At 38.3% G+C, this 14688-nt stretch overlaps 1 protein-coding gene across 1 annotated transcript in view; it reads right to left on the bottom strand.

The window, feature by feature from the left end:
* Window positions 1–14688, bottom strand: part of LOC108704870 (vomeronasal type-2 receptor 26) — an 80840-nt gene that overhangs the window by 36944 nt on the left and 29208 nt on the right. The window contains exon 3 of the mRNA XM_018241572.2: window positions 10755–11046. Within this exon, the coding sequence (XP_018097061.1) occupies window positions 10755–11046 (292 nt within the window). The remainder of the gene's footprint in view (window positions 1–10754; window positions 11047–14688) is intronic.

A 14688-nucleotide genomic window follows, 5' to 3' on the forward strand; every position in this document is an offset into this window, starting at 1 on the left:
ACTATGAACGGTTCTGCCTTTCTTGATTCTGGGGCTGCAGGGAATTTCATGGACACTACCTTTGCCAAATACATGGGTGTTCCCCTGTACCCCTTGTCTATTCTCTTGTGGCTACTTACCATTGATGACAGATCACTAACCTCTGTGCTTATCTCCATGACAATAGGGGAATTACCTGTGCTTGTTGGCACTTTGAATAAAGAGACTAACGTTCCTGATTATTACCTGCCCATTCACTCCTGTGGTGTTGGGGTTACCCTGGCTTCATCTGCACAACCCCTGCATTGATTGGTCTTCAAATCAGATCTCCCATTGGAGTTTACACTGTCAAACCCATTGCCTACAGGTTACTCCCATCCAGGGGGTATCCATTTCCTCTACCGATCTTCGACCTCTGTTGGCAGTCTACAGGTATTTCACTGATGTCTTCTACAAAAGATCTGCAGAATTCCTTCCACCTCATCATCCCTACGACTGCCCTATAGGTCTTCTTCCCAGTACTATGCCACCCAGAGGTTGTACTTATCCCTTATCTCCTGCTGAGACATCTGCCATGAAAGATTATATTCAGTAGAATCTCCAGTGGGGGTTCATTTATACCTCTACCTCACTGGCCAGAGCCGGCTTCTTCTTCATGGAATAGAAGGATGCAGGGTTATGTCTATGCATAGACTAAGAGGGCCTTAATAAAATTACTGTTAAGAACCGGTACCCTTTGCCCAGTGGGGCGTATAATTTAATCCGCATTTGCCAAGAATGGAAGACTGCATTCAACACATAGGATGGGCATTATGAATATTTATTAATGCTCCTCATCCTTTGTAATAACCCCGCTGTCTTCCAGGAGTTTGTGAACGACATCTTCAGAGACCACTTGGGGAAATCAATAGTCGTGTACCTAGACAATATCTTAATCTTCTCCAAAGACTTGGAAAGTCACCGCTCCCAGGTGAGGGAGGTACTCACCCATTTAAGGGGAAACTCCCTGTTGTGTATTTGCATAAGTTGTGTTACGTTGTATAAAGTTAATTACCTTTGAAGGATGTTAGAATGTTGTAGCCTTGGGAAGGAGACTGGGAAGCTGGTCTCTCAGTGTGTGTGAAATAAAGATGGTGAACTGATAACAGTCTGTCTGCATTACTGACATATAACAATGGCGACAAGAACATCTGAACCCTCTGTGCATACCCCGGAAAAGTTTCTGCAGCACCCGGGAGAGCCTGCAGTGTCTTGGGATCTCTGGTATGAACAGTTTTCTATCTACTTACTGGCATGTGGCCTGGAGGAGACCTCCCCTGAGAGGAAAGGGGCCCTGTTACTTCACTCCCTCAGCTCTGAAGCACAATACCGTATTTTCACAACTCTGGAAGCAGATTCCTCATACACTGGCACAGTACAGGCTCTGGAGAATTACTTTAAACCCGCCCCAAATGCTTTAGTGGCCAGAGTTCAGTTTGGCAGGCAATGTTAGGCTGAAGGGGAACTTATACATCACTATGTTGCAGAGATGAGATGCCTAGCAGTCCCCTGCAAATTTGGTCCCTTGCATGATCAAATGATTAGAGACCAACTTATTGACAAAACTACAAATGCTAAACTTTACAAAAAGCTGTGGAGCTGGGGTGCCAAATGGAAATGGCTTTGCTGGAGGCCAGGAATATGCTGCCACTTCAGCAGGGAGTGAGATCCCTGTTCGTGTACACCACCGACTGACACTACATCTAATGCACACTATTTCAATTGTGGAAGCAGCTGCCATAAAGGTGGCATGAAACTGTGCCCAGCACAATAAGTTACAATAAATGTATTAGGAGCGGAACATATGTATTCGGGCAGGAACATATAGAGAGACAAGAGATGAGATGTAGTGAGGTGCAGAGGAATGAAGGGAAGGTTATGAGGAGGAGGAGTTTATAAGTTATTCTTTGTTTTATAGGAAGCCATGATAAGGACTTCATAATTCTTGCAGCAGTGTTTAATACAGACTGTAGGGAGGACAGATGCGAGTTAGGGAGGCCAGTTAGTAGAAGGTTACAGTAATCTAGTTGGGATAGTATGAGAGCATGCATGAGCATCTTGGATGTATCAGGTGAAAGGAAGGGATGGATTTTGGCAATATTGTGTAAGAAAAAGTGACAGGTTTTTGATCAGAGAAGGAGAGAGAGGAGTCAAAGATTCCCCCCAGACAGTGAGCTGAGTTGACAGGATTAATGAGCCATCAATAGAGATGGTAAATAGGGGAGTAGGACCAGGCTTAGGTGGAAAGATAAGTTCAGTTTTTGCTAGGTTGAGTTTGAGGTGGTGCTGGTTCATCCAATTTGAGATAACCAGGAGGCAGTTACAGATCTGAGCCTCTGTTTCAGCTGTTAATGAAGGGGTGGATAAATATATTTGGGTATCATCAACATACAGATGATAATTAAAGCCAAATGAATGGATGAAATCTCCCAAAGACAGAGTGTACAGGGAGAACAACAGCGGACCAAGTACGGAGCCTTGCAGCACCCCCACATTAAGTGGAACTGGAGATGAGGTTTTGTTACCATAGGAGACAGTGAATGATCGGTTAGAGAGGTAAGAAGAGAGCCAAGATGCAGCCTGTTTACGGATGCCAAGCGAATAGAGAATCTGCATCAGGAGAGAGTGATCAACTATATCAAATGTAGATGATAGGTCAAGGAGGAGAAGGATGGAGAAGTGACCTTTGGCTTTGACACCTGAAGATCATTTGTAACTCTGCACAAAGCAGTCTCAGTAGAGTGACCAGGCCTGAAACCAGATTGCAGAGGGTCCAACAGATCATGGGTGGGTAGAAAGTTAGTAATACGGGAGAACACAATACGCTCTAGGAGTTTCCACTGGGAAATTACCCTTCCTGATTGTGTATGGACAACATCTGGGAAATTCTGGACTCCAGATTCTCCAGGGGGTCCTCATTAAATGGAAGGGCTTTGGCCCTGAAGAATGCTCCTGGGAGAAATATACTGATGTCCATGCTCCTTGTTTGGTTCAGGAATTTTACAAACAATTTCCACAGAAACTAGGACATAGTGGTCCAGTGGCCCCCCTTGGGAGGGGTGTAATGTCAGGAGCACTCAATTGTGATCCACTCCTCCTTGGCACTGTGCCCATAGCCACAATGAGGACAGTGGTGCCAGTGCAGTGACGCCAGTGGGCAGACGCGTGATGTCATCACGTTGTGTTTGGCACCAAAATTCTAAATAAAAGGACGCCGAGGTCACGGGTTCAAAAGCCAATAGGATTTGGTTATTTCATTCCTGGGTGTTCCTATTATTCCAAGATTGCTGATTATTTAACCTTTGCCTGAACTTTGGACTTTGATTATTGCTGCCAGCCCTTAGAACCTTTACCTGAATTCTAACTACCTTTTTTCTTGATATCTTCTGATATCTTAACCAGCAGCTTCCTCCTTGGTCCAGACTTCTCCCACTAGGAGCTGATAGGCCCCCGTGACAAAGGGTTTATTTGAATATATCAACAACCATATAGATCTGCATCTTTTCTATTTCTCTGTTTTACATCAAGGGAATTTTCTTTTTTCCACTTGCAAATCTATTGCCATTTCATAAGCCTTTCTAATCCATGTCATAAGCCTTTCATCATACTTCCTAACTAAATGTATGTCCCATAGATCCCTAGCCTGGTCCTGAAAGGTATCCCAGGTCCCATATAGTTACATCGTTACATAATTAAGTTGGGATCAAAAAAGTCTATCAAGTTGAACCCCTCCAAATGAAAACCCAGCCCCATACACACACCCCTCCCTACTGTCACATAAATGATATATACCCATATCTATACTAACTATAGAGTTTAGTATCACAATAGCTTTTAATATTAAATATAATGAATGGAGGATGCTAATGCGACTATAAATACAGAAGATGCGCGCCCTTAGTTACCAGAACACACAGAAGAAGAGGAACGGCGTGGCAGGTGTCCCAGCCACACCACTAAACCACCAGGGTGAGTTGTGACATTACCCCCCTTGAGGAGGGGCCACTGGACCCCCAGGTTTCTCAGGGAACTTAAGATGGAATTGTTTCCTGAGACAATCAGCCCTAATGTCACAAAGAGGAACCCAAGAATTCTCCTCAGGGCCTTAACCCTTCCATTATACAAGATATTGCAACTTACCCTGCACAAGGCAAGAGTCAAGGAGCGATTGGATTACAAATTCAGGCTGACCCTCTACCAATACTGGGGGAGGAAAGGACTGTGGATGGACCTGTGAGGCTGGTTTCAAAAGAGATACATGAAATGAGTTGGATATTTTAAAATTATCAGGTAATTTGAGACAAACAGAAGAAGGATTGCTTATTTCAGTAATGAGATATGGACCAATAAACCTGGGCCCCAACTTAAGTGAAGGAACCTTAAGTTTGATATTTTTTGTGGATAACCATACCAGGTCTCCTACCTGATATTTGGGTGCCTCTCTACGAGATCAGCTGCCCTTTTTCAGCAGCCGTAGCTACTGAAAGGGAATCGTGCACCCCGGACCAGATCTTGGCAAATTGTTTGACAGAAGAATTGACAGAGGGTACAGAGGATAAAGAACCAGAAAAAGAAAATACTTTGGGATGTAAAAAATTAACAATAAAAAAATGGAGATTCACCAGTAGAAGCATGAGTTACATGATTATAAGCAAATTCTGCCCAGGGTAATAGTTCAGCCCATGAGGATTGGTTGTCAGACACATAACACCTTAAAAATTATTCAAGGGACTGATTTACCCTTTCAGTTTGACCATTGGTTTGAGGGTGGTATGCGGTAGAGAATGACAAATCAATCCCAACCAAAGAGCAGAATTAGACACACACTGTACCCCTCTATCAGAAACAATATTGACTGGAAAACCAAACCCATAAGGGCATTAGTGATCAACCCCTGTGAGTATAAGATAGAAAAATAGTTTACAATTCCTCCATCCGTAAAGGGAGCTAGCATGTGTCGACTGTGTGCTGAATGTGGTTAGAAGCATAGAAAGAAAAGGTGGGAAAAGCGAGAGAGAAAAGGTATAGAGGGTTCCCATCATGGGTCTGTGGGTTTGTCATTGTAATAGTAATGGTACATACCTGGATATATCTCACATAGTGAGATACAGAGGGAGAAGGATCCAGCTCCGGAGGCGAGGTACTCGTGGTAGGTATCTATTTTGGTTCGGTGTGGAACCTAAATGTTACATGTTAACCTGAGCATAGGAAGTGGTCTGTTCTCATTGAAGCTGTGTCTAGGTATGCACCACTCAGAGGTCACTAGGTCTCTAGCCATATATTTTTGAATTGGTCTGTTTCCATAAATTGGAACCAGTAGTACCATTTCTTTGGGAATCGTGTCATCCTTTTCAGAGTTAGACTTGAGTTCCTCAAATTTCTGGATTTCCTTAACCTTAACTATCAATTCCTTGATACTAGGGCTGAGTGTTGATTTCCAGTGGAGGGGTATTAATGCTTTCGCTGTGTCTAATAGGATAGGTGTAAGGGATTTCCGGTAGCATTTCAGTGAGTGGTTGGTGTCATGTAGTAGGAGAGCTACAGCAGTATTAGGGATGCAGTCATCTGTTCTTGTTTTAACAATGTCATGGACAGAGGTCCAATAGTTACTAAGGGTTGGGCAAGTGTGGAAAACATGGGTAAGCGTTCCTGGGTGCTTTTTGCATCTCCAGCATAGAGGGGAGATGGAGGTAAAGCTAGTTCCATCTCCCATTTTTCCTTCAATTTTCATAGCGTGTCGGGCCTAAGTTGTTTAATAAGGTTATATAGGATGGATAATCCTCTATAGGTGTCGTTTCTGGTCTTATACTATTGTGAGGGAAGTGGGAGTATATAAAGTGTGTAATTTGCCTGTATTTAAATTGGTCCTGATCTGTGATCGGGCGGTTTGGTATCAAGTCTTTTAAGGTTTTACGGGTATTTCCTCCATAGAAGGAGGAGGCTCCTTGGTGGAGGTCGAGTGCCCAGCCTTTGTAATTGCTAAGATCTAACCTTGGGGTGAAAGAGGGGTTTCTGATGACTGGTGTATGCAATGTTGGTTTGTCTAACCATTTCCCAGTTTTGGTTAGAGAGTCCCAAATTTGAAGTGTATATGTAAGCTTGGTGTCACTTTTGTCTAAAATTACTCTGCTTTACTCTGGAGTGCCCATAGTGGGGTCACTGCTGAGTTTTGTTCAACTCTTATCCAAAGTTTATTATATCGATGAAATGCCCAATCTAAGCATCTGATCAGGATTGTGGCTCTGTGGTATGTTTCCCAGTCTTGAAGACTCAGGCCTCCCAGGTTTTTAGGGGCCATTAGCATAGATCTAGCTCTATGTGGTGTTTTATTGACCCAAATAAATTTAGTGGTGAGTGTCGTCAGTTCTTTGAGCATACCAGGAGGTGGGGAATATGGAAGAGACTGGGAGATATATAAGAATCGGGGCAAAATATTCATTTTCAGAATATTGACTTTGCCTATCCATGAGAATGTAGGTTGTTGCCAGTTTTAACTGCTAGTAGGAAGTCTGAGAAGTTTTGTTTCACTGTAGTTTTTAGGTCTGGGACTATCTTGATGCCTAGGTAAGTGAATGCAGATGTTGTGCTTTTGATGGGGAAATTAGACATTTAGTCCGTGTATTCAGGAACAGGGATTGATATGTTTTGGGCGGCTGACTTGGTTAGATTAACTTTGAAGTCACTAGCCGAGTTAAAGAGTTTGAGTTCAGCCATGAGATTGGGTAGGGAAATTCTAGGTTGTCTAACAAATAGGAGCAGATCATCTGCAAATGCTGCTGTTTTGTGTTCTATTTTCCCACCTTGTACACCTTTTATGTTGGGGTTTGATCGTATTTTATGGAGGAGGCTTCTATGGAGAGAACAAATAGAATTGGGGCGAGTGGGCAGCCCTGGCGCGTTCCGTTTTTTATCCGTATGGTGTCTGAAAGGTGTCCATTTACTAATAGTTTGGCGGAGGGTTGGGTGTATAGAGTTGCTATGCAGTTGTGGAGTCTTGGGCCTAAGTTGATGTCTTCTAGGGTGGCGTGTAGGAATGACCAGTCAAGTCTATCAAAGGCTTTTTCCGCATCCAGGGAGAGAAGCATGAGAGGGATGTTATTGTGTAATGCTGAAAAGTCTATTGAGATTATCTCTTGCTTCCCTCCCTGGAATAAAGCCAACTTGTTCCTGAGCTATTATTGTGGAGACAATTTGTGTAATCTGTTGGCAAGAACTTTTGCATAGAGTTTAATGTCGGTGTTCAATAGGGACCTGTAGCTTCCAGGATCTGCAGGGTCTTTGCCCTTTTTGTGAATAAGAGAAATATGTGCTTCTAAGGCTTTGGGGGGTACTGCAATAGTTGGGGAGATGGAGTTGGCTGCCTCTAGCAGGTAGGGTAGAAGCTGGTCACTTAGTTCTTTGTAATAAGAAATGGTGAAGCCGTCGGGGCCTGGGACTTTACCTGATTTAGTGGTTTTGAGAGCAAATAGGAATTCCTCCATAGTTAAGGGAGAGTCTAAGTTTTGCATCTTCTGTGATTTTGGGTAGGGCTGCCTATAATATAGTCCTTACATGCTAGGAGGTGAGGTGTTGGATCTTTGGGGGAGAGTGAATTTGGTAAAGTTTGGTGTAGAAATGTGTAAAGTGTCAGCTATATCTGTGGTAGAAATTGCCATATTTCCTTCAAGTTTTCTCAGTTTGTTGATATGATTCCTGAGTTGTTTCTTTCTAAGAGCGGAAGCGAGTATGCGACTGCATTTGTTACCATGTTCGAAGTATAACAATTTGCATAATTCTATTGCTCTGTTATGGTATGAAGAGTGCAAGTCTCGTAATTGTTGTTTGGCTATGGTTAGATATTCGAGGACCCGTTTGAGGTGTGATTGTTTGTGTTGGCTTTCTAAACTATGAATGTTTTCTATGAGTTCTTGAGTTTTAGCCATGTGGCTTGCTTTTTTCCTGGCACTGTATTTAATTAATTCTCCCCTAATGACACATTTGTGAGCCATTCATAGTGTCCAGGGAGAAAGGCCTTCAGTTTTATTTTCAGCAAAATAATGTTTTAGGGATTGGGTAATATGTTGCTCATTCATTAAGCTTCCAGTGTGTAGATTTCCTTTGCCGGTTATGCCTTTTAAGAGTACAGGTTATGGGAGCATGATCAGACCAGGATATTACATCTATATGTGCTTTTTTAAGATTTGGAAGTTTGCGATGACTAATCAATATGTAGTATAGTCTACTATATACTTGATGGGGCTGAGAGTAATAAGTGTAGTCACGGTCATTTGGATTAATTAGCCCCATGTATCCATGAGAGTATGTTGTCTCAGTTGGGATTTGATCACCTCTAGTTTTTTATGTGTTAGGCTTGAGTGTCCCGGAGAGGAATCAAGGGTGGGTGCCTTCTGCTTTCTCAGATAGCACCTTAAGGTTGCAAGAAGGGCATGGTATTGATCTGTAGGTGGAAGGTATATTGAAGCCAGTGTGTACGTTACATTTTGTATGTGTCCTTTAATTATATTAAATCTGCCTTGGGAGTCAGTTCTAGTCTCCTGAATAGAAAAACCTAGTGCATCAGTAATTAGAATCATGGTCCCCCTAGTTTTGGAGGTCAAGGGTAGGCTGTGTCTAAGCAGTTGGAAACCCCGAAGTCTTAGGAATGAAACATTTTGTCTTCTAAAATGAGTTTCCTGTACAAACATAATGTTTACCTTAAGGCGCTCAACTCTGAGTAGTTTATGGCATTTGAGTGGTGTATTCAGGCCTCTGACATTCAATGAGCCCATGATTAGATCATCCATTTGTTCTGCATTGTGTTTTTTGGCTGAGATGACCTCGCCTCCGGAGTGGAACTCTCTTGTGGTGTACCTGTTGGCAAATCAAAGGGTAAGTATATAAAGCCGTGGTGGAAAATAGGTTGAGTGGGAGAATAGATAATAAAGAATGAGAAGAGACAGAGACAGTGTTTTAACCAAATCACAGTGTCAGCTACAACCCTAGCTGCCTGTGGTAACCCCATTGGCATAGTCGTGGGGTCAAGGGTGAAGGTGCAGAAGCAAGAAAAACAAAATAAAAAGAACAGTAAAGATTCTCTGCTCTCCTGCGTCTGAGCCGTTTCAGATAAACAGAGAGATTAATAGCAAGGTGGTATGATAGAACAGAGTACTCAATTACATCTATTGCTTCCATGGGGTGACGAGGTTCCTCTTAAACTTTACCTGCCTAATCTCATCTTCTTCTTTATATAAATACTAGACATGCCATATTTCAATTATTTTACTAATATCTATAATGCAAAACAGACATAGATAAAAGGGAACATGGGCGATGAATCTTCTGGTTCTTTAGTGGAATAGTGGGATATGGGGTGTTGTCTTTCAGTGGCTCTGCTTAAGATGTAGTCTATCAGAGTTCTGTATCTAGGATCAAGATGTTTGCAGGGTAGGTAAGTTTCACTAAGCAGTGATATGGGATCTTCATCTGTAGGAAGATGGAGCTCTTGGTCTTTTGTTTAGAAAAGTCACCTGAAGGAGAAGTGTAGATGTGTGGATATTTCCCAAAGTCCCTTTCTATCAGTCTGATCTATCAGAGGTTGCATCTTCCAGCTGTTTCCGTTTCTTGTGGGCATGCTCCCACGATTGTAGGGGAATTGGATCGAGAAAATACCCGTTGTATGCCAACTCTCTCCATTCTTTTAGTTTGAGTAATGGTAAGTCCATTGAAGCGCAGAACACCTCTACTTCATCTGGTTCCCACAAGCTGTATTGTTTGCCATTCTTGGCGGCTATTAGGGTGAAAGGGAAGCCCCACCTGTAGGCGATGCTGTGGTGAGGGGTTTCAGCACTCATCTTTGCTGAATAGTGAGCTATGCTAGGTCTTGGAATATAGATACCTCATAGTCCCCAATTTATTGGTCTTTGTATTCCGCATTTTCCGTATAATTGCTTCCTTGGTGGTATGCTTGTGGACGCAGCATATAACATCCCTGGGTGTATCGGATCTGTTGTTGAATGACTCCAAAGATCTGTGGGCTCTGTCCAGGGACCCTTAATCCAGTTTTTACCAAGCCGGTTCATTATTTCCACAGCTTTACTTGCTGCAGCACCACATTTTCCAGCTTAACGCTGGTGAAATACACACAATATCGTGCCCTTTAGACACCCATATCTTACACATGCTAGACATATTCTTAGTTTCCCAGGTGCCCTCAATCACGTGATGTGTACTCTGAGAAATTTCACTCACTCTTTACTGCTGCATTGCAATTTGGAGTAATACCACCCACCTACCTTGCCCCCAGCAGAGCAAAGGGAAGGTAACAACATAATATCATGACATCTGCATTGCTAAATATGCTCCAATTCCCCACCTAGTGGTAGATATAAGAATATCACTCATTAATTAAAACCCAAGTCAGACCATGACTCCTCTAGTTCAATTCAGTAGAAGAAACAATAGCTTCATCGGGAAATGCTGACTCATTCTGAAGACACAGGATCAGGTACAATGACATGAGATGGCTCCTACACACCAAAATTACAACTAAAATATATAATTGATTAATGAAAAACATTTTAAATATTAGAATGAATTACTTGTAATGCACCTAGTATAATTTAGTAATAAGAAAAACAAAAAATCATGACAGAATTCCTTTAATATAACCACACTGTGGTATTGGTGACCACTGATAAGTTATTATATGATGTTTTTTAATCTGAAATATTGTATTCTAAGCATTGTTTATCTCTTACCTGGGAATATCCATACAGAGTCAGGATCTGGGCTATTGGTATAGTTGCCTCTGAGGTGAGATCCCCAATAAATCCAGCAATGTTTCTCTTTCCCACACAGGAGTAATTGGGAACCGGCTCCCTGGTACCAGATAATATCTGTAATACACTCCTCACTGCCTTCAGTGGGCTCCTACAGGAATCATATATATGGTACCCCACAGTCACATTGGGTAACCGCTCTGGATCCTTGTTAGTTTGTTCCACAGCAAATCGAAAATTCATGAAATTTTTCACATTTTCTTGCATTGGACTAAAATAATAAATAATGCAGCTCGTGTCATACTGTATTCATCAGTCAAAATAATGAAAAAATAAGATTTATATAGAAATATTTGTTTTACTTAATACTCACTTAATACACATAAGGGCATTTTTTACTTGCATTTAAGGAGGGATATTATCACTATATATAAATACATAAGAGGGACAGTAATGAAATAGAGAAAGTACAGAGAACAGAGACTGGATCAGTTATGGGGAAAGGAAAGTTGGGATTGTTACACTGGAGAAGAGACAGTTAAGGGGGATATGATCACTATATATAAATATATAAGGGGGATATTATCACTATATATAAATATATAAGGGGATATGATCACTATATATAAATATATAAGGGGGATATGATCACTATATATAAATATATAAGGGGGATATGATCACTATATATAAATATATAAGGGGGATATGATCACTATATATAAATATATAAGGGGGATATGATCACTATATATAAATATATAAGGGGATATGATCACTATATATAAATATATATAAGGGGATATGATCACTATATATAAATATATAATGGGATATGATCACTATATATAAATATATAAGGGGGATATGATCACTATATATAAATATATAAGGGGGATATGATCACTATATATAAATATATAAGGGGATATGATCACTATATATAAATATATAAGGGGATATGATCCCTATACATTAATATATAAGGGGATATTATCACTATATATAAATATATAAGGGGGATATGATCACTATATATAAATATATAAGGGGATATGATCACTATATATAAATTTATAAGGGATATGATCACAATATATAAATATATAAAGGGATATGATCACTATATATAAATATATAAGGGGATATGATCACTATATATAAGGTGGATATGGTCACTATATATAAATATACTATACATATATATATAAAAATACTATACATAAATAATTCTGTAAAGAGAGAAAAGAACCCCAATTGCCTCTCACTCGTTCAGCGGTTCCTCAATTATTAGATTACCTATTAAGTGTTTTGTGATTATCAAATGGCAACCACTGACTGATTAAAAAGTAAAGTGCTTAATTTTAACCAAATAAATTACATTAAAATGCAAGTGCAATATAATTCATTCTATTAATTATAATATAACTTAAAGGTTAATAAATACTTAATTAATTACTTTCACACAAATTAATAACCTTATGATACAATGTGTTGTCTGGTACATTAGGTTTGCGTCCACAATCAATCTGATCAAAGAATTAATTGAGGTTAATAAAGTGCTTCAATAAGTGCTGATATGATTGCTATTAGCTGGCAATTACCATAAATTCATAATTGCTTCAAAGTTAATTTATTGTAAAGTGCTTAACAGTGCTAAGTAATAGATATTGATAAATAGGTAAAAATACAATAGTTGATATAGTGAGGACCACAATTAATGGGATAAATTGCTTTTAAAAAATACACATGATGCTCATCTTAAAAAGTTTTAGCAAGAAAAGGAAATTAGAAGAGGTGGAGTTGTCCCAAAAACTACTACCTAATTGTTTGCTATCCCTGGGACACCACAAAGACAAAGGAGGCAGAGTATCTGCGACTGTGGTCTCGTAAATTAATCTAAATCCTATTCTGGGAAGAGCTGAATAACCCTAAAAAACCACAAATCCACGGGCTCTTGTGAACTTTAGTAGCAGAGAAAAGAGAGATTACCGAGCACTGGTTGAAGTGAATATCTTCCCCACCCCTTCTATTCCGTTAACCCAATAGACTCAAATCCTTCTAAAATTAAGTTTAAAAGAGGAATCCGAACGCCTATACATAAATATATAAGGGGATATGATCACTATACATAAATATATAAGAGGGATATGATCACTTTATGTAAATATATAAGGGGGATATGATCACTATATATAAATATATAAGGGGATATGATCACTATACTGTATATAAATATATAAGGGGATATGATCACTATATATAAATATATAAGGGGATATGATCACTATATCTAAATATATAAGGGGGATATGATCACTATATATAAATATATAAGGGGGATATGATCACTATATATAAATATATAAGGGGGATATGATCACTATACTGTATATAAATATATAAGGGGATATGATCACTATATATAATATATAAGGGGATATGATCACAATATATAAATATATAAAGGGATATGATCACTATATATAAATATAATAAGAGGGATATGATCACTATATATAAATATATAAGGGGATATGATCACTATACTGTATATAAATATATAAGGGGATATGATCACTATATATAAATATATAAGGGGATATGATCACTATATATACATATATATATATATAAGGGGATATGATCAATATATATATATATATATATATATATATATATATATATATATATATATATATATATATATATATATATATATATATATATATATATATGGGGATATGATCACAATATATAAATATATTAAGGGATATGATCACTATATATAAATATATAAGAGGGATATGGTCACTATATTTAAATATATAAGGGGGATATGATCACTATATGTAAATATATAAGGGGGATATGATCACTATATATAAATATATAAGGGGATATGATCACAATATATAAATATATAAAGGGATATGATCACTATACATAAATATATAAGAGGGATATGATCACTATAAGTAAATATATAAGGGGGATATGATCACTATATATAAATATATAAGGGGATATGATCACTATATATAAATATATAAGGGATATGATCTCTATATATAAATATATAAGGGCATATGATCACTATACATAAATATATAAGAGGGATATGATCACTATATGTAAATATATAAGGGGGATATGATCACTATATATAAATATATAAGGGGATATGATCACTATATATAAATATATACGGGGATATAATCACAATACATAAATATATAAGGGGATATGGTCACTATACATAAATATAAAAGGGGGATATGGTCACTATATATAAATATATAAGGGGGATATGGTCACTATATATACACATATATAAGGGGGATATGATCACGATATATAAATATATAAGAGGGATATGATCACTATATATAAATATATAAGAGGGATACGATCACTATATATAAATATATAAGGGGGATACGGTCACTATATATAAATATATAAGGGGGATACGATCACTATATATAAATATATAAGGGGATACGATCACTATATATAAATATATAAGGGGATACGATCACTATATATAAATATATAAGGGGATACGATCACTATATATAAATATATAAGGGGGATATGGTCACTATATATAAATATATAAGGGGGATATGATCACGATATATAAATATATAAGAGGGATATGATCACTATATATAAATATATAAGAGGGATATGATCACTATATATAAATATATAAGGGGGATATGATCACTATATATAAATATATACGGGGGATATGATCACTATATATAAATAAATAAGGGGATATGATCACTATATATAAATATATAAGGGGATATGATCACTATATATAAATATATAAGGGTTTATGATCCCTATATATAAATATATAAGGGGATATGATCACTATATATAAATATATAAGGGGATA

The sequence above is a fragment of the Xenopus laevis genome, chromosome 1L (assembly GCF_017654675.1).
Source record: "Xenopus laevis strain J_2021 chromosome 1L, Xenopus_laevis_v10.1, whole genome shotgun sequence".
Classification (NCBI taxonomy): domain Eukaryota; kingdom Metazoa; phylum Chordata; class Amphibia; order Anura; family Pipidae; genus Xenopus; species Xenopus laevis.